At 38.3% G+C, this 24,172-nt stretch overlaps 1 protein-coding gene and 1 pseudogene across 1 annotated transcript; one reads left to right on the forward strand and one right to left on the reverse strand.

Moving 5' to 3' along the window:
* Positions 1 to 4,283: 4,283 nt before the first annotated feature.
* Positions 4,284 to 5,249, forward strand: OR56B6 (olfactory receptor family 56 subfamily B member 6). Its single transcript, NM_001388729.1, is given in 1 exon segment — positions 4,284 to 5,249. A coding segment is annotated over 1 exon segment (966 nt).
* A 4,656-nt stretch (positions 5,250 to 9,905) lies between these two features.
* Positions 9,906 to 12,186, reverse strand: LOC100686824 (annotated as a pseudogene).
* Between the last annotated feature and the right edge of the window lie 11,986 nt (positions 12,187 to 24,172).

The raw sequence follows: 24,172 nt of genomic DNA on the forward strand, positions 1-24,172 counted from the left end.
ATAAATAAATCAGCAAATAAATTAAAAAATGAAATTAAATTAGAATTAAGTGAATGTAAAGATATCAGTATTCATGATTGGAAGACTCAATATGGTTCAGATGGCAATACTCCCCAAATTAATCCACAGATACAATACAATCCTAGGAAAATACTAATTGCTTTTTTTTTTCTTGAAGAAATGGACAAGCTGATCATAAAATTCATGTGGAATTTCAAGGAACCTTGAGTCAAAACAATCTTGGAAAAAATCAAGTTGGAGGACTCACATGTCCCAATTTCAAAACTGACTACAAAGCAAAGTAATCAAAACAATGTGGTATTGACATAAAGATAGACAAATAGTTGAATGCAAGAGAATTAAGAGTACACAAATAGGGTGCCTGGGTGGCTCAGTCAGTTAAGTGTCTGCCTTCAGTTCAGGTCATGATCCAAGAGTCCTGGGATCAAGTTCGATGTCGGGCTCCCTGCTCAGTAGGAAGTCTGCTTCTCCTTCTTCTCCCCTTCCTCCTTGCTCATGCTCTCTCTCTAGATAAATAAATTAATTAAATCTTTGGGAAAAAAAAAGAGTCCACAAGTAAATTTGTATATGTATGGTCCACCAATTTTCAGCAAGGTTGCCAAGATCATTCAATAATAGAATAGTCTTTTCAACAAATTATTCTAGAAGCACTCAACATCCATGTGGAAAGAAAGAAGTTGAATGCTTCCTGGCACCACATACAAAAATTAACTTAAGATGAGTCACAGACCTAAATATGAAAACTAAAACTACAAACCTCTCAGAAAAAATGTACAAGCAAATCTTTATGACCTTTGTTTTGGCAAAACTTCCTAGCTATGATACCAAAAGCAAAGGATAAGGGGGAAAAACAGACAAATTGGACTTCATCAAAATTAAAAAACTGTTTGTACTTCAAAGAATATTATCAAAAAAGTAAGAAGACAACCCAAAGAATAAGGTAATAATTTTATAAATCAAAGTGACAAAGAAATAACTCCATACTTTGGCATGTTGTGATAGTTGCCCTCGAGATAAAGGGAAGTTGGGTGGATTCCTCCTGTGTGTACCACCTTGCAGAAAGATAAAGGAAAGAATGGGACTGCCATTTTAGACATAATTATCAACAAATACCTTTCTCATTAAGGAGCATCTGATCTGATTTCGTGTTCACTATCACTCTTTCATTTCAGTTTAATTAACGCTAAAAGTACCATATCTTGAAAGACAAGAGAGGTTCCTAGAAAGAACCGATCAACACAGACAAATACTAGAAAGGGTTCAGGTAAGATGACATTATAAATCCATTCTTTTTGGCTATTTGAGAGCAAGCATTAGCAAGAGTAATTTCTGTGCAATGTTGAAATAAAAATTAAACTGTGAAATAAGTATTAAGGAGATGAGGAAGAGTTAACAAAATAAAGAGGTTACTCACAAAGTTTATGAAGGGGAAAATAGATGGGGTAATCTCTAGAAGGAATATGAAGGAAAGATATATTTGAAGGGGGGATACTTCAGAAATGTCCTTTAATCTGAAGGGCATTATTCGTCAGAGAAGAGTGAGTTAAACTCTGGGGAGTCTGGAATAGAAAGCTGTCCATCTGGTGGGCTGCTCTGAGATTAGTGTTGAGTGGATCTACTTGCTGAAATTACTCAGCTAACCCCTAAGGGCACTGGAGCCCTTTTCCCATTTCAAAATAAAAAAAGCATTAGACCCAGGAGAATGCTTAGAATAGAGTGGTGAGGGCTTATATAGCTGCTCACAAAACCAGAGCATCCCCAGCACCTAATTTATTCTAAAGCTCCACTCCAGAGATGTCAAACAAAGCTACAGATCTGTTCTGAACAACAAATGACTGAATACAGGCAGCTGAAGCCAGGAGTGCTGAAGCAGCTACAGAAAGCAGTGCCTGTCTGAGAGAACCTTTTCAAAGATCCTATTGGTAAGGAAACCAACCAATAATCTACATTCCAAGAGGTGAGGGGATGGATGTGTCCCAAATTCCAGTATTTCTGTCCTGATCTCTGAATTTGATTAGTATGTGTCTTATCTTTGGCTTCCATGGCTGGCTTTCCTTATTCGATTCTTCACTTCCAGTACCTCCCTCTCACAAGCTCTTCACTTTTATAAAGACTAAGGTCTATGATCAGAAAATAGAACTGGGTGGGTTCCTGGGTGGCTCAGTAGGTTAAGCATATGTCTTCCACTCAGGTCATGGTTCCAGAGTCCTGGGATCCAGCTCTGCATTGGGTTCCCTGCTCAGTGGGGAGCCTGCTTCTCCTGCCCCATCTGCTACTGCCCCTGCTTGTGTGCTCGCTCTCTCTCTTCCTCAAATAAATAAATACAATCTTAATTAAAAAAAAAAAAGGCAGGAATGACGGACAACCTCAAAAGGGTGGGATTTTCCAGTCAGAAGCCCTTACAAACACTTTTTACTTTACATCTCAAGAGAGGAACTAAGACTTGGGTGGATTCCTCCTGTGTGTACCACCTTGCACAAAGGAGAGAGTGAGGCAAGAAAGAGGGAAAAAATGCCATGAAAATTTCTGCAATTTTGAGTGTAGCATTTCCTTGGTTGGGCACTTACCTGTTTCCTATAGATCCTGACTTAGTTTCTCAGTTTCTAAAACTTCCACAAAGCTATTTTGGTCAATCTGTTGCTTGGTGTTCTGTAGTAGAACAAGGACCTAGAGGTTCCTAGTCTCCACCATTTTGCTGACATCCGTCTCTTAAATACACTTTCTGGTACACTTATTTGAAAAGTTTTCCAAAGATTAAAGAATTAATGAAATCAAGAATGTAAAAATGAAGAGGACCAAGTGTGAAAGGGCCAAGGGTAAGCCATGAAATTCCTTAGACAAAGAAAAAAAAATGTTTATGTGCAAAAAAAAAATGCATGCTCTATTTCCAACTTGTACCATACAGAAATATAGTTTGTTAAAAGTTTATTGTCACTTGGAATTTAAGAAATAAAACAGATGAACATAGGGAAGGGAAGGAAAAGAAAATAAGATGAAAACAGAGAAAAGCAAACCATAAGAGATTCTTAACTCTTGGAAACAAACTGAGGCTTGCTGGAGGGGAGGGGGCTAGGGGTGTAGGGTGATTGGGTGATAGGCATCAAGAAGGATACTTGATGTACTGAGCACTGAGTGTTCCATGCAACTGACAAGTCACTAAATTCTTTCCTGAGATTAATACTACACTATATGTGAACTAATTTGAATTTAAATAAAATCTTGAAAAAAAATAAAAGTTTATTGCCACTTGTCCCTCCTTCTATCTTTTGTTAATAAAATTGGTGATTTAAAAATACAACTCTAGGTATTTTAACATTACTTTAATAATCAGAAGAGGAAACATGCTATTCTATAGGGTACTAACGTATCCACTAAGATTTTATGGAAGGAATGTTGGATTTAAATGCATAACATTAAAATTTTACTGTAGCTTTGACACTTATTAGTGATTTCAATACATGATCCTTATCTAGACAAATCATTCAGTTTCCTCATATGAATAACACTTATATATGGTGAAAATTAAATGAAGTGCTTTATGTCAAAAACTATTTTCCAGCAACAAGGCACTTAGAAAGACTGATCAGAGCTCTAATTGCAGCTACTTATTCTCTTGCTGAAGATCCCCAGGAATGGAGACATCACCTCTACTCTCCAACTTTACTTACTTGTTTTGGCTTAATTGTATCCCTCAATTCATTCATTGAAATTATAATCTCTAGTACCTCAGAATTAACAGCTTTGTAGAAAACGTCTTTAAAGAGGTAATTGAGTTAAAATGAATCTTGACCACAGGCCCTAATCCAATGTGACTAGTGTTCTTAAGAAGAGTAAATTTGGACATGTGCATTCACAAAGAGTGGATGAAATGAAGACACCGGAAGATAGCTATCTAAAAGTCAACAAGAAGGGACTTAGAAGAAACCAGGACTACCAACACCTTGATTTTGGGCTTCTAGCCTACAAAACTGTGAGAAAACAAATTTCCATACCGGATTTCTAGCACATAAAATCAGTGAATCTCTACTTTTATTATATTACATTTTTAATCTTATTATCTATAATGGACCTTTTCTTATTCTTAGGTAAACTTTCCCCAGAATCTCAAGGAGATAAAGGATACATTATATTTCAAAGGACTGAATTATTATTGGTGAATCTTACACCTGTACACAAGCTTTGACATTCACCTAAGCTAACCATAGACTGTCCTTGCTTCTCTTAATCCATAGGCAGATGCTGAGAAGAAGACATTCCATAATATGGATATCACCCTGAGTATAACCAATAGCTCCAGGTTTCAAGTACCTGAATTCATCCTCCTGGGGCTCCCAGGCATTCATGAGTGGCAGCACTGGCTCTCTCTGCCCCTGGCTCTGCTCTACATCTTAGCTCTTTGTGCTAACATCCTCATCTTAATCACCATCCAACATGAGCCTTCCCTGCACCAGCCCATGTATTGGTTCCTTGGTGTCTTGGCTATAGTGGACATTGGCCTGGCTACCACTATCATACCCAAGATCCTGGCCATTCTCTGGTTTGATGCCAAGGCCATCAGCCTCCCTGAGTGCTTTGCTCAGATCTATGCCATCCACTCTTTTATGGGCATGGAGTCAGGCATCTTCCTCTGCATGGCTATCGATAGATATGTAGCCATTTCCTACCCCCTTCGGTACCCCTCCATACTCACTGAGGCTTTTGTGATCAAAGTCACACTGTTCATGGTGCTCAGGAATGGCCTGTTGACCCTCCCAGTGCCTGTATTGGCTGCCCAGAGACACTACTGCTCCAGGAATGAAATTGACCACTGTCTATGCTCTAATTTGGGGGTCACTAGTCTGGCCTGTGATGACATCACTATTAACAGATTTTACCAGTTGGCCTTGGTATGGGTTATGGTTGGGGGTGACATGGGTCTGGTCTTTGCTTCCTATGCTTTGATTATTCGCTCAGTGCTGAGGCTGAACTCTGCTAAAGCAACATCAAAGGCCCTGAGTACCTGCAGCTCCCATCTCATCCTCATTCTCTTTTTCTACACGGCTGTTATTGTGGTGTCTGTCACCCAGCTGGCAGGAAGAAAGGTCCCCCTTATCCCTGCTCTCTTCAATGTGCTGCACAGTATCATGCCCCCAGCCTTTAACCCCATGGTTTATGCCCTCCGGACCCAGGAGCTGAGAGTGGGCTTCCAGAGGGTGCTTGGTTTGGGTGACAATGTGTCCAGGAAGTGAGCCAGCTTTAAATGGCTGGTTTTTATAACTGGTATTACAGAAAGAGCACAGGCTTTGGAGTGCAACAGCCCTGGATTAAAATTCCATGTCTCCCAATTGCTAAGAACATCAATTCAAATTAATTCACCTGTTTTATACAGCATATACTAAGTTCCAAGCACTGTAAACAGTTCACAAATATTAATTCATATAATTGCATAACAATCCTATGAAACAAATACAATCGTTATTTAGATGACACAATTGTTACTGAGAAACTTGCCCAAGTCCAATGGGAAAGAAGTTGACAATGACATTAAAATCCAAGCAGACCCTGTTCTTAACCCCTTTCTCTCTATTCAACCTTGCTACTAACTTTTAAAAACATAAATTGACAATAAGAAAGAATGATATCCAAGTAAAATTTTAAATCACTTGTCTTTTTTTTTCACTTGTCTTTTAATAAAAGAATATTCCATTTAAAAGTTTACAGCAATTTTCCTGTCCAATACAATACATTTTAAATCCTCTCAAGTCAACCTAGAAGATCCTGTTATATAAATGTAAGTCAAGAACTTGACAGTATTTTGTTACTTTATAAAATCTTTACCAACTCTTGAGTTTATTTTCATTAGAGCCCAAAGAAGAATATTGCAACTGCTTTTTGTTACCATTCAACATTACTTGAATTTCTCTACTGAATTGAGAAAATCCCAATGATATCCAGTGGTTTACTGAAAGTATAAAGGACACCAAAAGTACCTAAAGAGAAACTTTTCCCATAAGAGAAATGATATGTGTTTGGGGGAAAAAGAGGGGGAAAATTGGTCAATTTTTTTTTTATTTATTTCAATGCCAGAGTATATATCAGTAAGGGTGCAATGCTGACTCAAGATAATATGTGGATATGATTGGGTTTCATGCTGACCCAATCACATGGCCTTATGGCAGACTTTTCAAAGTGAATCCTAATTTATGCCAGTAAATTTGGAAGTTCAAATGTGAGGATAAAATTCTCACATTAATCCTTAAGGAATTGAATCATCTTTCCTTTGAACAGAGCAAGTTAGATAGAGTTTTATATCTAATGTCAAGGCAGAATTGGACCATGGGCTTTCACCTGTTTTTAATTGTGATCCTATATACCAAAAACAAAAGCGCTGACAACTGACAAAGAGTAGTGCACTAATGGATAGGTCAAAGCCTTTTACTCTTTCCATGTGATATTTGGACCAGTCCTTGAGATCCTTTGATATTTCAGGGAGAAAAAAATAAGCCCTAAAAGAAAGATACTAGAATCTCTTTTAATCTGGCCCTCCAAGAGGTTGGATTTCATCTCTATTAATGGCTAAGAGATATTATTAATCCTCTCAGATAATTCAAAGATTCCTGGTGAGAACAAGTAGAGATGATGGACAAACATCTTTAAAGGGGTGTAGAGATTTTGGAGAACTAAGAAATCAGTAAAAATAATGTGAGAATCAGAGACTTCCTTTTGCTGCAACTTGTAAAGGAAACTCAGAAGTTGTCACTCACATTCTTACATCAAGATAAAACTGGACAAATGGAAAACTAACCACTTTTCTTGGACCCATCAGAGAACTGAGGTCACAGGACTAACTGACTTCCTGGAGTCAGAGGAATACACTTCCCCTAAATTGGGTATGGCTCTAATAAGTCTCTTCTCCTGGAGACAAAACCTTTATCATGGAAAATGCTCTGGGATTATTTCACAATGTTAATTTTTCCCCTCCCCCTGCCACGAGTGTCCTCTTGGATCATTACTAGGAGAATCTGCTGAGTTTGCTGGCTATAAAGTGTGGGGCCTCTCTAAGACCGTAGCTCCTGATTATTTCAAAATTACCTTTGAACTCTTCCTACCAGTTTGTCACTCCAACAGCTTCTTCTCTAAGTAACCAGATAAGAAAACCAGTGTTTTTGTATCTCACCAAATTTTAGGGTGGCATTTTGCCTGGCAATAATCAGTTCCCTGATGGATACAAGAAAAATTATTAATATTCCTTTTTTCTAACTTTTCTTCTTGTAACTTCTAAGTTCTTTACACATCAGAAGTCCTAGTACTCAGTAAATACCCAATGTACAAAATAAATACCGTAAGTCCACACTGATATAAATGGATGATGCAATAAATAAATGAATGGAGAATAATAGACAAATCTTCCATGTAAAAAATTTCCAAATAATTTATGTACATACATCACCCTGAAATAGGTGAAACATAATTCCTTATTTCTTCTCTCCAAAGAGCACAGTATGGGAAGTGGGAGAAATAATAAGTTTACAAATGAAGAAACCCAACAAACACTATGTCAGTTAGTTGATCAAGTTTATATCAATATGATACATCATGTTCATAATAAGTCTCTTTGATATAATATGATGAGAATAGCATCATTTTACCCCTATGGTTTTTCTACAAAAACACATAACCTTGATCTAATCATAAGAAAACTATCAATCAAAATGTTTCTAAATGTGATATTATGTCCTGGTGGAATCCCAGAACAGAAAAAAGACATTAGGTGAAAACTAAAAAAAAAAAAAAAAAAAAAAAAAAAATTGAATAAAGTATGTACTCTAGTTAATATTGTATCAAATATTGGTCATTAAAGGTGAAAAATGTACTGTACCAGATAAATAATTAACAAAAGGGAAACTGAGAGTGGCAATATATGGGAACTCTATACTATCTTCACAACTAACACAATTCTAAAAATCTAAGATCATTCTGCAATAAAGAGTTAATTTTGGGGGTGACTGGGTGGCTCAGTTGGTTAAGCATCTAATTCTTAATTTTGGATCAGGTCATGGTCTCAGGGCCATGAGATCGAGCTCTGAGTTAGGCTTCATGACCAGCTTAAGACTCTCTTTCTTCCTCTCACTCTGCCTCACCCCTCCCTCCCTCCTCACTCATATGCAGGCTCCCTCTCTCTCTCTAAAAAAAAAAAAAAAAAAAAAAAAAGTCCATTTCTCATTTGCTATTATCTACCCTTTTTGATGATAGGCATTCTAGTTGATGTGAAGTGGTATTCCTTTGTGGTTTGGATTTGCACTTCCTGATGGCTAATGATGTTATGCTTATTGACCATATGTATCACTTCTTTAGAGAAATGTTCATTCAGATCTTTTTCCCATTTTTAAACTGGATTTTTAGTTGGTTGGTTTGTCCTTTTGTTATTGAGTTGTAAGAGTTCCTTGAATATTCTACATACAAGTTCCTGATCAGATACATGATTTGCATGTATATTCTCTTATTCTGTAGGTTGTCTTTTGAATGCCTTGCTGGTATCCTTTGAAGCATGGATATTTTTAATTTTGACAACATTAAATTTATATATTTTCTTTGTTTGATTGTTCTTTTGGTTTCATGGGTTTTGCCTAACCCAATGTCATAAATATTTGTTTCTACATTATCTTCTAAGGGTTTTATACTTTTAGTTCTCACATATTATATATGATGTATGAGGAAAGGGTCCAACTGCACCTTTTTGCATGTGGATATCCAATTATCCGAGTATCATCTGTTGAAAAGACTATTCCTTCCATTGAATTGATTTGATAAATTTGTTGAAAACCAGTTAATCATAAGTGTGAAGGTTTATTTCTGAATTCTCAATTCTATTCCACTGAATTATATGCATATCCCTATATCAATACCATCCTGTTTTGATTACTATAACTGTGTAGTAAATTTGAAGTGTGAGTCCTCCAACTTTGTTCTTTTTTAAGATTTTTTAGCTGTTCTTAGTACCTTGAATTTCCATGTGAATTTTAGGATGAACTTGTCCATTTCTGCCAAAAAGGCAGTTGGGATTTTGATAGGGATTTCATGGAATCTATGGATCTATTTGAGGAGTATTGCCATCTCAATGATATTAATACTTCTAATCCATGAACACAAGATATCATTACCTTTATTTAGTTCATCTTTAATTTCTTCAAAATGTTTTGTTGTTTTCAGAGTACACACTTTTTATTCCTTTTATTACATTTACTCCTAGATATTTCATTATTTATGTTTTCAATGTAATTGTTTTATTTCAGTTTTGAATAGTTCATTAATAGTGTAAAAAATACAAATAATTTTTGTGCAAATGACTTTATATCCTGCAACCCTGCTAAACTCATTTATTAGTTATAATAGTTATAATAGTTTTGAGTGGATCTTCTACATACAAGATTATGTTGTTGGGGTACCTGGGTGGCTCAGTGGTTGAATGTCTGCTTTTGGCTCAGGTTGTAGCCCTGGGTCCTGGGATCAAGTCCCACATCAGTCCCACATAAAGTCCCTTGTGGGGAGCCTGCTTCTTCCTCTGCCTATGTCTCTGCCTCTCTCTGTGTGTGTCTCTCATGAATAAATAAATAAAATCTTTTTTAAAAAGATAATGTTGTCTTCAAATAGAGATAGTTTTACTCTTTCCTTTACAATTAGAATGTCTTTTTTTTTAAGTACAGGTTCAGTCAGATTTCATTTTAAAAATGGAATGTATCTTACACAAGGATCTTTTTAAAAATGTAGTCACTACAGGAGATGCACAGACCTATAACTCATGGGTTAAAGAGTGTATAGACAATTTTGTAAGGATTTGAAAAACAATTCAAAAATAGTTTACAAAGAGAATCAGGAGACAGAAGATGCTTCAAGAGGCATGATGCTCAGAAATTGTTCTGGAATGCTGGTTCACTTGTATCAGTGTCATGTTCCTGGTTCAATTTCTTGAACTCACCACTTGGAAGAAGATATGCTCAAAAGAATATGTTTGGTATCTTGTTGGTCCTTTGGTAGTTTATTAGTTACTCCAAGAATGTCACCACACTTTCTGACATAGAATTCCAGGTCTTCTTCAGTACATTTATTGGTAATCTGAACAAGGCGGGCCTTCTCAGAAGAAAATGTCTCATCTAAGTCAAATAGCTCCAGTGGAGGAAACTGAAATAGGGAAGGAAAACTGCTGGCTGAAGGGCTGGCAGTGGCCTCTCAAACTGAGGTTGGATGAGGGGGAGAGGTTCATATTTCACGTTCAGCTGTTCATGGGCCTTGATGACCTTGGGGAGGGAAGTGGTATCCAGTTGGTAAATGAACAGGTTGAAGAGGATGGTAAAGTCTCTCGGGTTCTCATTGCCCTCCTAGAGACACACTCGAAGCTGCTCTGACAGGGTGTCTGCTGGGCAGCATCATGTTGTCAGAAATCTCTGGGTCCTTAGCATCGATCTGGTTTAGGTGGATGTCTCCCATTGTGAGCCACTGGAAAACAACATCCATGATTTTGCTGCTTTCTTCTTTATCCTAATATTAGTCACTGAACATGTGACATGAGCCAAGGACTACCAGCTTTCCACCTTGGTTCTTCGAGTGACAGAAAGCCAGAATGGGTCTGTTAAGTGATAAATAGAGCCTGTGGACAGAACAGCCACTGCTGGTTCCATGACACTCAGTGTGGCACCAAAAGGATAGGCAAAGGTGAGAGCCTGAGCATTGTTTTCATTGCTTTCCTCATCAGTGATTCCAGGCACAGCGTTCCCTGCAGCACAGCTAATTTCCCTATTCAGGACTCCATTGGAAACTAGAGCTTCTTTAGGATGGAAATACTTATAATATACATTTCTAACCACAGCATCATTATTAACCATGATTCCATATTATTCTAGAAAAAAGTTAATATTGGTGTCAAATCTGGATTCTCCCCCTCTCTTAGCATCACAAGGATATCACCACCACCATGAAGGTATTTCTTCAGGACTTCAAACTCAGCTGCAGTAAATTTTTCCTTTGGCCCAGTTTTACTCCAATTAGCTTCTCAGATGCGATTTCATCTTTTAAGCTCTGAGTCTTCCAATTACTCTGAAGTCTTCTCTGTATGGATTTGTGACCACCATCTTCACCTGACTCTGCCCAGCATCAGAATTTTTTTTTAAAGATTTTATTTATTTATTTGAGAAAAAGAGAGATAGCAAGAGAGATCATGAGCAGGGAGGAGAGAGAAAAGCAGGCTCAACACTGAGCAGGGAGCCTGACACTGGGCTTGATCCCAGGACCCTGAGATCATGACCTGAGCCAAAGGCAGATGCTTGACCGATTGAGCCATCCAAGTGTCCCCAAAATGTCTTTTATTTCAGTTTTTTCCTTCTGTCTTAGATAGAACCTTAGTATAATGTTGAATAGAAGTGGTGGGAACAGATATCTGTATTTCATTCCTGATCTTAGAGGGAAAACATTCCATCTTACATCATCAGTGTGTTAGTTGTGGGGTTTTAATAGATGCCCTTTAACAGGTTGAGGTTGAGGGTATTCTCTTCTATTCCTAGCTTGTAAATATTTTTATCTTGAAGGAGTATGAGATTTTGTCAAGTGCTTTTTCTACATCCTGAGATGATCATGTGGCTTGGATTTATATTCCATTGACATGGCATAGTACATTGATTTTCAGATGTTAAATCAATCTTGTATTTCAGAGATAAAACACACCTAATTATAACATATAATCATTTTTATGCATTGCCAAATTCTGTTGCTAATATTTTCTTGAGAATTTTTGTGTCTAAACATGCATTTTGAATGCTAACAATTTCTTTAATCAAACGGACTCTCCCAAACTACTGAGACATAGGACACTGCAGACATAGGACCTTTATTTACAACTGGAGTTACTGGGATGCCTGGGTGGCTCAGGAGTTGAGTGTCTGCCTTCGGCTCAGGGTGTGATTCCTAGTCCAGAGATCAAATCCCAGATTGGGATCCCTGCAGGGAACCTGCTTCTCCTTCTACCTGTATCTGCCTCTCTGTCTCTCATGAATAAATAAATTAAATCTTTAAAAAAAAAACCTGGAGTTACCATATGGCTGCCAACCACAGAGATGCATGTTACAGAAACAAGAAGAGAAAAAGAGACTGAGCTCTACATGCCCATCATTTTTCTTCTTTATATTACTTACTCATATTGAGACACTCCTACTCTGGAAAGAGGGTGAAGGGTGAACAGAAGCCAGTAGTATTCTAACAATATACTGGCCTACATAACCAGTGAAATATCAAGAAGGGGAAAGGTGTGCCTCACTAATATTAGTCAAGAATTCATTAGGATTATGTTTAGCTGTATAAGAGACACTAGATTATAGTAGCTTAACCAGACTGAAGTTTATTTCTCTCATCACACACACACACACACACACACACACACACACACACACAAACACAGAATCAGGAAGTTCAGAGTTGTTATGACACTTCCATTATACCAACAAAAGACAAGGCTTTTTCTATTTTTCTGCTCTTCCCTTCAAAGCAATGACCACCATCCTCAACATTCAACTCCAAACAAAAAAGAAAAGATAGAAAAGGAAGCTTCCACAGACCTTTATATGTGATTGGTAAGAAATTAATCTGATGTTCATATCTAATAGCAGAGAAGATTCCCAAGTACTTTAGCTTTCCAGTATCTATGATAAAGGAAAGTTATACAAAGGTGGATTTGAATGAATGTTGAATATCTAACACTCAGTAATAACAGATAATGTACATCATGTTCTTGGCATGTCTTATTCTCAGACATTGATAAAATTATAAGTCATGAAGAAAATCTCAAAAATTCTAAAGAGTAAAAAAGTTGCAAAGATCTCTGGATCAACATGATAAACTTAGCACTCCCTTCCTCCTCCTACTCTAAAACCTATCAATACTGACAAGATATTCAAAAATAAATCAACGCATAATAACAAATGGAGAGTGTTTTATGAAACAGAAACACGAGGCAATTCTAAAAGATGAAAGATTACTGTGAAAGAATGATAGGAGCCCAAAAGGTGCACAGGAAAAAATCCCACAAAAATAATGTTGAATCAGATTCAGAGATCCCTGATGCTACAAGAAGCAGAGAGCCATGAGAAAAATCAAGCTGCTGATAAATGAGCAGCTCAGGATAGTAGGCAGGTCTGTCATCCTGCACATACATTCCTGAAGAAATAGGCCAAAAGTCAAGAAACTGTGGTGGATGTTTCAGAATATTAAAAATTGGGTCAGAAAACAGGACAGTGACCCACATGGCTATAATCATACCCCATGAAGCACAGGGAATATGCTCAAGTATAAATCAAGCTATTAGCACACCCTACATCTCCTGTAATGCACCAATCAAATACAGCAGCTTCCTGATTGCCTACTAGGAAAAAAACCAAGAGATCAAAATGGCTAAACTTCAGACAGTTTCTGCAAGACTATAGGCCAATGTCCTTTGTTTTCTTAGAGCACTTGCTGGAGCAAATTTGTAATTATAAGTTCTTTCTGTGTCCCTTTACAGTGTATAGAAGTCTTGTCCTAACTTCTTGCCAGTTTTGCATCCTAGGAAATGTCCTCAAGAACCTGGGAATTATCTAATGTAAACACTGAAATAGATAGTACCCTATCTCCCAGTCCCTGTAAAGTGTACCAGTCTAATTTCTAAGGGTGCCAATTAACAAACACAGATGCCTAATCACAGACAAAAACATTGGCAATCTCAGGAATAATTCAATGTGCTTGACACATCCCATTGATCAATCTCCCACCGAAGTCCTCCAGTACATTTTCCACTTGCTCATCCCAGGGCTTAAACCCATTCCACCTGACACCTTACCCCAGCTCAGCTCTGCCTTTGTGTTAATGAAACTCGGTATTCATACTTGATCTGTGCTCTCTTCTCCATTGTTGGCATTAGTGTAAGAATAAAATTAACTTCTACTTGCTCATCCTGTCCGTTGCAATTTAACACCAAAAACAACCAGATATTTGAGCAAAATCAACATGAGAAAGTGGCATCAAAGTTAATAAACATAATCTATGACTGAAGAGATAGAATAAATTCAGCATCAATCAAAAAAGTTCCTTTCAAGGTAATCTTCTCTCTGCCAACTCCCTACTTCAAAAATCTAGTGACTCCTCCCTCACATCTAAAGCTGGTAACAAGTGCTGTTACTAACCCAAGGTCACTGCATTATCTTTTAGGGTCTTTTACTGATGACATCCTTATAAATAGTCCCTTTATACATAAATCCTTCTCTAATTGTTTTACTTCTCTAATTGTTTTACCCATCTAGTCCCTATTGGGACTCTCTCTAATTCAATGCTCATTCAATTAGGCAATATGGAAGTCATTAGCAAAAGCAGTTTCAATATAGCAATAGGACAGATTTTATTTTTTTTTAAGATTTTATTTATTTATTCATGAGAGACACAGAGAGAGAGAGTGAGGCAGAGACACAGGCAGAGGGAGAAGCAGGCTCCATGCGTGGAGCCCGACGTGGGACTCGATCTGGGGTCTCTAGGATCACACCCCCGGCCAAAGGCAGGCCTGAGCCACCGGGGCTGCCCTAGGATGGATTTTAGATGATCACAGATTTAAAATGTGAGGAAGTGAGAGCAATATACAAAGATGACTCTTACAAGAGATTGAGTCACTGAAAGAAAGATCCTGAAAATGCAGGTTGCAACTGGGAAGTGCCATGAAAGGACTCAGGCACAAGTGTGTGCAATCGAGATTTTTTTTAAGTTCTCAGTCCTTGGAATCTTCAATTATTGAGCTAAAAGATTTAGGAAAAGACTACTGACACAGACAAAGGAAGATACAGTCCCTTCCCTTCTGCTATCACTTGTTTTGAATGCACAACACCAATGATACACTATGAAACAACTTGAGGATAACTGAATTTCACTTTTGCCTTTGTGCAATCCAAACACAAAAAATTGCATCGAGCTGAGAGTAAGCATCCTAGGATACACACACACACACACACACACACACACACAGACTTCTAACATCCACCAGCTACCTTATCTCACTTCACAACTTTCTGAGTTCAGACAAAGCTCTTTACACCACTTCACCATAGCTCACAAGCTGAAGCCCTTCCACACACTTCCACAAGCAAATCTCATGTCCTTCACAAAGTATTAAATTAATCGCAGTATTTGTATTTCTTATGACACTTTGACACTTTAATATGTGTCAAACTACACTAGGTTTATACTAGTTTTCTATCTTTTTTCCGTGTCACTGATAACATTTTTGAGTACTATGCTCCTAATTCCATTTTTTCATAAATCCTGTGGTTTCTCATGGGGGGGGGGGTTGCATAGCCCAGTGATTCTGAAGAACTCCTGTGTCCCATTACAAAAGAATAGACAACTTGCTAGAGTCAGTGGAGAGGAAACCAAGCCTAGACAAGAAAGGCAAACATGCTTTCTTCCAACATTTCAACCTGACAGAGCAGTCCATCTGCTGGGACCATGCCCTGGGCCTAGGTTTGTTCGCAGAGTGGCTGAGGCAGGCCTCCAAAGTCACTTGGGGCTCTTCCTGCTGGAGTGAGACAATCTGCCCCAGGAGGAGTAGGGTGACACTGAGGAGTGCTATGTTTTAGGCATGGGGCAGGGGGGAGGGGGCAGTCACATCAAGACCAGGTGATTTCAGAGCTGTGATTTACATCCAAAACCCCAGGAGTGGTAGGAGAGGGACATATCTGCTCTGAGCAACAAAACGCCGAGCATAGGCAGCAACAGCCAGGAGAGGGGAAGCAGCCCAGAAGTTAAGAACCAGCCCAGGGGCATCTTCATGGAATCTCCTGCAGGAGTAAGTAAATCAGCCACTATCACAGACACTGGGATGAGACTCAATGGAGGTAGTTCCCCTCTGAGGATTCTGTCCCTGTCTATGAATCTGGCTCACTGTCCTTGGATTTCTCAACTTGCCTTTCCTTACCTTCCATCAGTCTCTTCACCTGGGCAGGGGTTAAGAACTGTATGTGGGGATGAGGGCAAAGAGTTGCTGCTGAGCTCTGATGTGACCATATTGCAGACAGTGGGGCTCTTGAGCCAGGGGAATGTGCAAAGAAAACCCCTTGGCTGCGATAGTGTCAGGCACACAGGAGACTTAGACAAAGTTTTTGAGTTTTGTGATCTTAGGTAACTCCTCACACTGTTCCACCCCCTTCTCCAAGCTATCTGGGAATACTCCTAGTTTGGGAGTCCAAGAGGAGCTGATGAACTGGGTCTCTTGGGAACCTTCATCTCACCTTATGTTATGGTGCTACTGGGTGCTAGTAGTTGTGATGTGAGTGACAGGATTTGAAACTGACTTGAAATTCAAATCTATATCCATCTACTTGAGTCCATAGATCATCCTTCTAAATATTATACCACTAGCAGCATCCTGAAATTTTTTTTTAATTTTTTTTTATTGGTGTTCAATTTACTAACATACAGAATAACCCCCAGTGCCCGTCACCCATTCACTCCCACCCCCCGCCCTCCTCCCCTTCCAACACCCCTAGTTCGTTTCCCAGAGTTAGCAGTCTTTACGTTCTGTCTCCCTTTCTGATATTTCCCACACATTTCTTCCCCCTTCCCTTATATTCCCTTTCACTATTATTTATATTCCCCAAATGAATGAGAACATATAATGTTTGTCCTTCTCCGACTGGCTTACTTCACTCAACATAATACCCTCCAGTTCCATCCACGTTGAAGCAAATGGTGGGTATTTGTCATTTCTAATAGCTGAGTAATATTCCATTGTATACATAAACCACATCTTCTTTATCCATTCATCTTTCGTTGGACACCGAGGTTCCTTCCACAGTTTGGCTATCGTGGCCATTGCTGCTATAAACATCGGGGTGCAGGTGTCCCGGCGTTTCACTGCATCTGTATCTTTGGGGTAAATCCCCAGCAGTGCAATTGCTGGGTCGTAGGGCAGGTATATTTTTAACTGTTTGAGGAACCTCCACACAGTTTTCCAGAGTGGCTGCACCAGTTCACATTCCCACCAACAGTGTATGAGGGTTCCCTTTTCTCCACATCCTCTCCAACATTTGTTGTTTCCTGCCTTGTTAATTTTCCCCATTCTCACTGGTGTGAGGTGGTATCTCATTGTGGTTTTGATTTGTATTTCCCTGATGGCAAGTGATGCAGAGCATTTTCTCATGTGCATGTTGGCCATGTCTATGTCTTCCTCTGTGAGATTTCTGTTCATGTCTTTTGCCCATTTCATGATTGGATTGTTTGTTTCTTTGGTGTTGAGTTTAAGAAGTTCTTTATAGAACTTGGAAACTAGCCCTTTATCTGATACGTCATTTGCAAATATCTTCTCCCATTCTGTAGGTTGTCTTTGAGTTTTGTTGACTGTATCCTTTGCTGTGCAAAAGCTTCTTATCTTGATGAAGTCCCAATAGTTCATTTTTGCTTTTGTTTCTTTTTCCTTCGTGGATGTATCTTGCAAGAAGTTACTATGGCCGAGTTCAAAAAGGGTGTTGCCTGTGTTCTTCTCTAGGATTTTGATGGAATCCTTTCCCCTAAGATCAGGAACAAGACAGGGATGTCCACTCTCACCACTGCTGTTCAACATAGTACTGGAAGTCCTAGCCTCAGCAATCAGACAACAAAAAGACATTAAAGGCATTCAAATTGGCAAAGAAGAAGTCAAACTCTCCTTCTTCGCCGATGACATGATACTCTACATAGAAAACCCAAAAGTCTCCACCCCAAGATTGCTAGAACTCATACAGCAATTCGGTAGCGTGGCAGGATACAAAATCAATGCCCAGAAGTCAGTGGCATTTCTATACACTAACAATGAGACTGAAGAAAGAGAAATTAAGGAGTCAATCCCATTTACAATTGCACCCAAAAGCATAAGATACCTAGGAATAAACCTAACCAAAAATGTAAAGGATCTATACCCTCAAAACTATAGAACACTTCTGAAATTGAGGAAGACACAAAGAGATGGAAAAATATTCCACGCTCATGGATTGGCAGAATTAATATTGTGAAAATGTCAATGTTACCCAGGGCAATATACACGTTTAATGCAATCCCTATCAAAATACCATGGACTTTCTTCAGAGAGTTAGAACAAATTATTTTAAGATTTGTGTGGAATCAGAAAAGACCCCGAATAGCCAGGGGAATTTTAAAAAAGAAAACCATATCTGGGGGCATCACAATGCCAGATTTCAGGTTGTACTACAAAGCTGTGGTCATCAAGACAGTGTGGTACTGGCACAAAAACAGACACATAGATCAGTGGAACAGAATAGAGAATCCAGAAGTGGACCCTGAACTTTATGGGCAACTAATATTCGATAAAGGAGGAAAGACTATCCATTGGAAGAAAGACAGTCTCTTCAATAAATGGTGCTGGGAAAATTGGACATCCACATGCAGAAGAATGAAACTAGACCACTCTCTTGCACCATACACAAAGATAAACTCAAAATGGATGAAAGATCTAAATGTGAGCATCCTGAAATTTTATCTTGAACCTTTCCAGAATTTCTTAACAAAACTATATTTTTTTCCTGCTTTTCAAAGTATCCTGTATTGAACTCCGCAGTTTGATATCTGCATGAGTTTGGGCAGCTAATTCACCCTATATAAAAGTAGTCATTGGATTTTTATTATTATCATTCTTTTTTAAAATTTGTTTTATTTATTTACTTACAAACATATAGTATAAAACCCAGGGCTCATCCCCTCAAGTGCCCTCCTCAGTGTCCATCATCCAGTTACACCAACCCCCTATCCAACTACATTTATGCAATCCTTTGTTTTTTCCCAGAGTTAGGAGTCTTTCATGGTTTGTCTCCCTCTTTAATTTTTCCCACACAGTTCATCTCCTTTTCCATATAATCCCTTTCACTATTTCTTATATTCCCGTGTGAGTGAAACTATATGATGATTGACCTTCTCTGGTTGACTTATTTCACTCAGCATAATAACCTCCACTTCAATCCACATAGAAGCAAATGGTGGGTATGCATCCTTTCTGACAGCTGAGTGATATTCCATTGTATGTATATATAGAATATCTTTATCCATTCACTTTCGATGGACACCAAGGCTCCTTTCACAGTATGGCTATTGTGAACATTGCTGCTATAAACATTGGGATACAGGTGTTCCAGCGTTTCACTGCATCTCTATCTTTGGGGTAAATAGCCAGTACTGCAATTGCTGAGTTGTAGGGTAGCTCTATTTTCAAATTTGAGGAACCTCCACACTGTTTTCCACAATCGCCCTACCAGTTCACATTCCCACCAACAGTGCAAGAGGGTTCCCCTTCTCCACATCCTCTCCAGCATTTGTTGTTTCTCGTCTTGTTAATGTTCCTCATTCTCACTGGTGTGAGGTGGTATCTCATTGTGGTTTTTATTTGTATTTCCCTGATGGCCAGTGATGCAGAGCATTTTCTCATGTGCTTGTTGGCCATGTCTATGTCTTCCTCTGTGAAATTTCTGTTCACGTCATTTTCCCATTTCATGATTGGATTGTTTGTTTCTTGGCTAAGTTCTTATAATCTTGGATACTAGCTCTTTATCTGATATGTCATTTGCAAATATCTTCTCCCATTCTGTAGGTTGTCTTTTAGTTTTGTTGACTGCTTCTTTTGCTGTGCAGAAGCTTTTTATCTTGATGAAGTCCCAATAGTTCCTTTTTGCTTTTCTTTCCCTTGCCTTCATAGATGTATCTTGCAAGAAGTTGCTGTGGCCAAGTTCCAACACCCTGTGTTCTCCTCTAGGATTTTGATGGATTCTTGTCTCACATTTAGATCTTTCATCCATTTTGAGTTTATCTTTGTGTATGGTCTAAGAGAATGGTCTAGTTTCATTCTTCTGCATGTGGCTGTCCAATTTTCCCAGCACCATTTATTGAAGAGACTGTCCTTTTTCCAGTGGATAGTCTTTCCTGCTTTGTTGAATATTAGTTGACCATAGAGTTGAGGGGCCATTTCTGGATTCTCTATTCTGTTCCATTGATCTATGTGTCTGTTTTTGTGCCAGTACCACACTGTCTTGATGACCACAGCTTTGTAGTACAACCTGAAATCTGGCATTGTGATGCCCCCAGCTATGGTTTTCTTTTTTAATATTCCCCTGGCTATTCGGGGTCTTTTCTGATTACACACAAATCTTAAAATAATTTGTTCTAACTCTCTGAAGAAAGTCCATGGTATTTTGATAGGGATTGCATTAAACGTGTATATTGCCCTGGGTAACATTGACATTTTCACAATATTAATTCTGCCAATCCCTGAGCATGGAAAATTTTTCCATCTATTTGTGTCTTCCTCGATTTCTTTCAGAAGTGTTCTGTAGTTTTTAGGATATAGATCCTTTACCGCTTTCGTTAGGTTTATTCCTAGGTATCTTATGGTTTGGGATGCAATTGCAAATGGGATTGATTCCTTAATTTCTCTTAATTCAGTCTCATTGTTGGTGTGTAGAAATGCCACTGATTTATGGGCATTGAGATTGTATCCTGCCACACTGCTGAATTGCTGTATGAGTTCTAGCAATCTGGGGTGGAGTCTTTTGGGTTTTCTATATATAGTACCATGTCATCTGCGAAGAGAGAGAGTTTGGCTTCTTCTTTGCCAATTTAAATGCCTTTGATTTCTTTTTGTTGCCTGATTGCTGAGGCTAGGACTTCTTGTACCATGCTGAACAACAGCGGTGAGAATGGACATCCCTGTATTGTTCCTGATCTTAGGAGAAAGGCTCTCAGTGTTCCCCCATTGAGTATGATGTTTGCCCTGGGATTTTCATAAATGGCTTTTAAGATATTGAGGAATGTTCCCTCTATCCCTACTTTTTGAAGAGTTTTAATAAGGAATGGATGTTGTATTTTGTCAAATGCTTTTTCTGCATCTCTTGCGAGGATCATATGGTTCTTGTTTTTTCTCTTGTTGATAGGATCTATCACGTTGATTGTTTTGACGAGTGTTGAACCAGCCTTGCATCCTGGGGATAAATTCCACTTGGTCATGGTGAATAATCCTCTTAATATACTGTTTGTTCCTATTGGCTAGTATCTTGTTGAGAATTTTAGCATCTGTGTTCATCAGGGATATTTGTCTCTAATTCTTTTTGGTGGGTTCTATGTATCATTTTGGAATCAAGGTAATGCTTGCCTCATAAAACAAGTTTGCAAGTATTCCCTCCCTTTCTATCATTTGACACAGCTTTAGTAGAATAGGTATTATTTCTTCTTTAAACGTTTGATAGAATTCCCCTGGGAAGTCATCTGGCCCTGGACTTTTATGTCTTGGGAGGTTTTTGATGACTGCTTCAATTTCCTCCCTGGTTATCGGCCTGATCAGGTTTTCTCCTTTTTCCTATTTAGTTTTAGTAGTTTATATGTTTCAAGAAATGCATCCATTTCTTCTAGATTGCCTAATTTGTTGGGATATAGCTGCTCATAATACGTTTTTAAAATCACTTGTATTTCCTTGGTATTGGTTGTGATCTCTCCTCTTTCATTCATGATTTTATTAATTTCAGCCTTTTCTCTTCTCTTTATAATAAGGCTGACTAGGGGTTTATCTATATTATTAATTCTTTCAAAGAACCAGCTTCTGGTTTTGTTGATCTGTTCTACACTTCTTCTGGTTGTTATTTCATTGAGTTCTGCTCCAATTTTATCATCTCTCTTCTTCTGCTCCATGTAGGCTTTACTTGATGTTCTTTTTCCAATTCCTTTAGGTGCAAGTTTAGCCTGTGTATTTGAATTTTTTTCCAATGTTTTGTGGGAGGCTTGTATTGCAATGTATTTCCCTCTCGGGACTGCTTTTGCTGTATCCCAAATATTTTGAATGGTTTTATTTTCATATTCATTAGTTTCCATGAATCTTTTTAATTCTTCTCTAATTTGCCGGTTGACTCTTTCATCTTTTAGCAGGATGAAAGATGGCTCTTTAACCTCCATGTGTTTGAGTTTCTTCCAAATTTCTTCTCGTGATTGAGTTCAAGTTTCAAAGCATTTATGGTCTGAAAATATGCAGGGGACAATCCCAATCTATTGGTATTGGTTGAGACCTGTTTTGTGACCCAGTATGTGGTCTGTTCTGGAGAAGTTCCATGTGCACTTGAGAAGAATGTGTATTCAGTTGCATTTGAATGGGAAGTTCTGTATATATCTGTGAAATCCATCTGGTCCAGTGCATCATTTAAAGCTCTTGTTTTTTGGAGATGTTGTGCTTAGAATATCTGTCATTTGCAGAAAGTTCCGTGTTGAAGTCTCCTACTATTAATGTATTATCTAAGTATGTCTTTACGTTGGTTATTAATTCATTGATATACTTGGTAGCTCCCACATTCGGGGCATAAATACTCAAGATTGTTAGGTCCTCTTGTTGGATAGATCCTTTAAGTACGATATAGTGTCCCTCTTCCTCTCTTACTACAGTCTTTGGGATAAACTTTATCTGATATGAGGACTGCTACCCTAGCTTTCTTTTGAGAACCATTTGAATGGTAAGTGATTCTCCACCCCTTCATTTTCAGGCTGTACATATCCTTAGGTCTAAAATGAGTCTCTTGTAGACAGCATATAGATGGGTCTTGCTTTTCTATCCAGTCTGAAACCCTGCGCCTTTTGATGGGATCATTATCCCATACACGTGTAGAGTTACTATTGAAAGATATGAATTTAGTGTCATCATAATACCTATTCAGTCCCTGTTTTTGTGGATTATTTCTTTCGGCTTACTCTTTCTTTTACAGGGTCCCCCTTAATATTTCTTGCAAAGCTGGTTTGGTGGTCACATATTCATTCAGTTTCTGCCTATATTGGAAGCTCTTTATTTCTCCTTCTATTCTGAGTGAGAGGCTTGCTGGCTAAAGTATTCTTGGTTGCGTGTTCTTCTCATAGGATCCTGAATGTATCCTGCCATCCTTGTCTGGCCTACCAGGTCTCTGTGGAGAGGGCTGCTGTTAATCTAATATTTCTCCCCATATAAGTTAGGGATCTCTTGTCTCTTGCTGCTTTAATGATTTTCTCTTTATCTTTGGAATTTGCAAGTTTCACTATTAAATGTCAAGATTTGACATTTGTGAAATATTGTGAATAAAAATGAATGATTTTTATTGATTTTAGGGGAGGAACCTCTCTATCTCCTGGATCTGAATGCCTGTTTCCTTCCCCAAGTTAGGGAAGTTCTCAGCTACAATTTGTTCAAATATGTTTTCTGGCCCTCTGTCCCTTTCGGTGCCCTCTGGAACCCCAATTAAACATAGATTTTTTTTTCCTTCTGAGGCTGTCATTTATTTCCCTTAACCTGTCCTCATAGTCTTTTAATTGTTTTTCTCTTTTTTCCTCGGCCTCCTTCCTTGCCATCAACTTGTCTTCTATGTCACTCACTGTTTCTTCTACCTCATTAACCCTCATCGTTAGGGCCTCCAGTTTGGATTGCATCTCATTTAATTGATTTTTAGTATTGGCCTGATTAGATCTAAATTCTGCAGTCATGAAGTCTCTCGAATCCTTTATGATTTTTTTCCAGAGCCACCAGTAGCTTTATAATTGTGCTTCTGAATTGGCTTTCTGACATCAAATTGTAATCCAAATTCTGTAACTCTGTGGGAGAGAGTACTGTTTCTGATTCTTTCTTTTGTGGTAAATTCTTCCTTCTAGTCATTTTGCTCAATGCAGAGTGGCTAAAACAAGTTGTACTTGTTGGAAGCACAAACTCTTCTCTCTGTAGCCTTCCAGCTATTCTCTTTAAATCTCATGTCAAATACATTGGTTTTTCAGGATAATTTGAAAGTTATCTAGGTAAGTTGGTGGGGACAGGTGACTTGGGGATCCTACTTCTCTGCCATCTTGCCCCACCCCCTATGGCCTGGGTTTACATTTTTAGTTGACTCCAACTTGAATGAAAGTCTGAAGAGTGTTCAAGAGCCTCCATCAAAAAGATAATATGAAGACATGAAGGAATTAATTTATGTATAATACATGAGTCCAGCACTATTATAAGTTTTATTTATATATTGATTCCTCTAACCTTCACAAGAATCCTATGATGTGGGTGTGGTATTATTATTTTCATGTTCAATAAGGAAACTAAGACTCACAGAGATAAAGTGATTGTTTTTAAAGTAACACAGTTTATGAGTGA

The sequence above is a fragment of the Canis lupus genome, chromosome 21, assembly GCF_011100685.1.
Source record: "Canis lupus familiaris isolate Mischka breed German Shepherd chromosome 21, alternate assembly UU_Cfam_GSD_1.0, whole genome shotgun sequence".
Taxonomy (NCBI): Eukaryota; Metazoa; Chordata; class Mammalia; order Carnivora; family Canidae; genus Canis; species Canis lupus.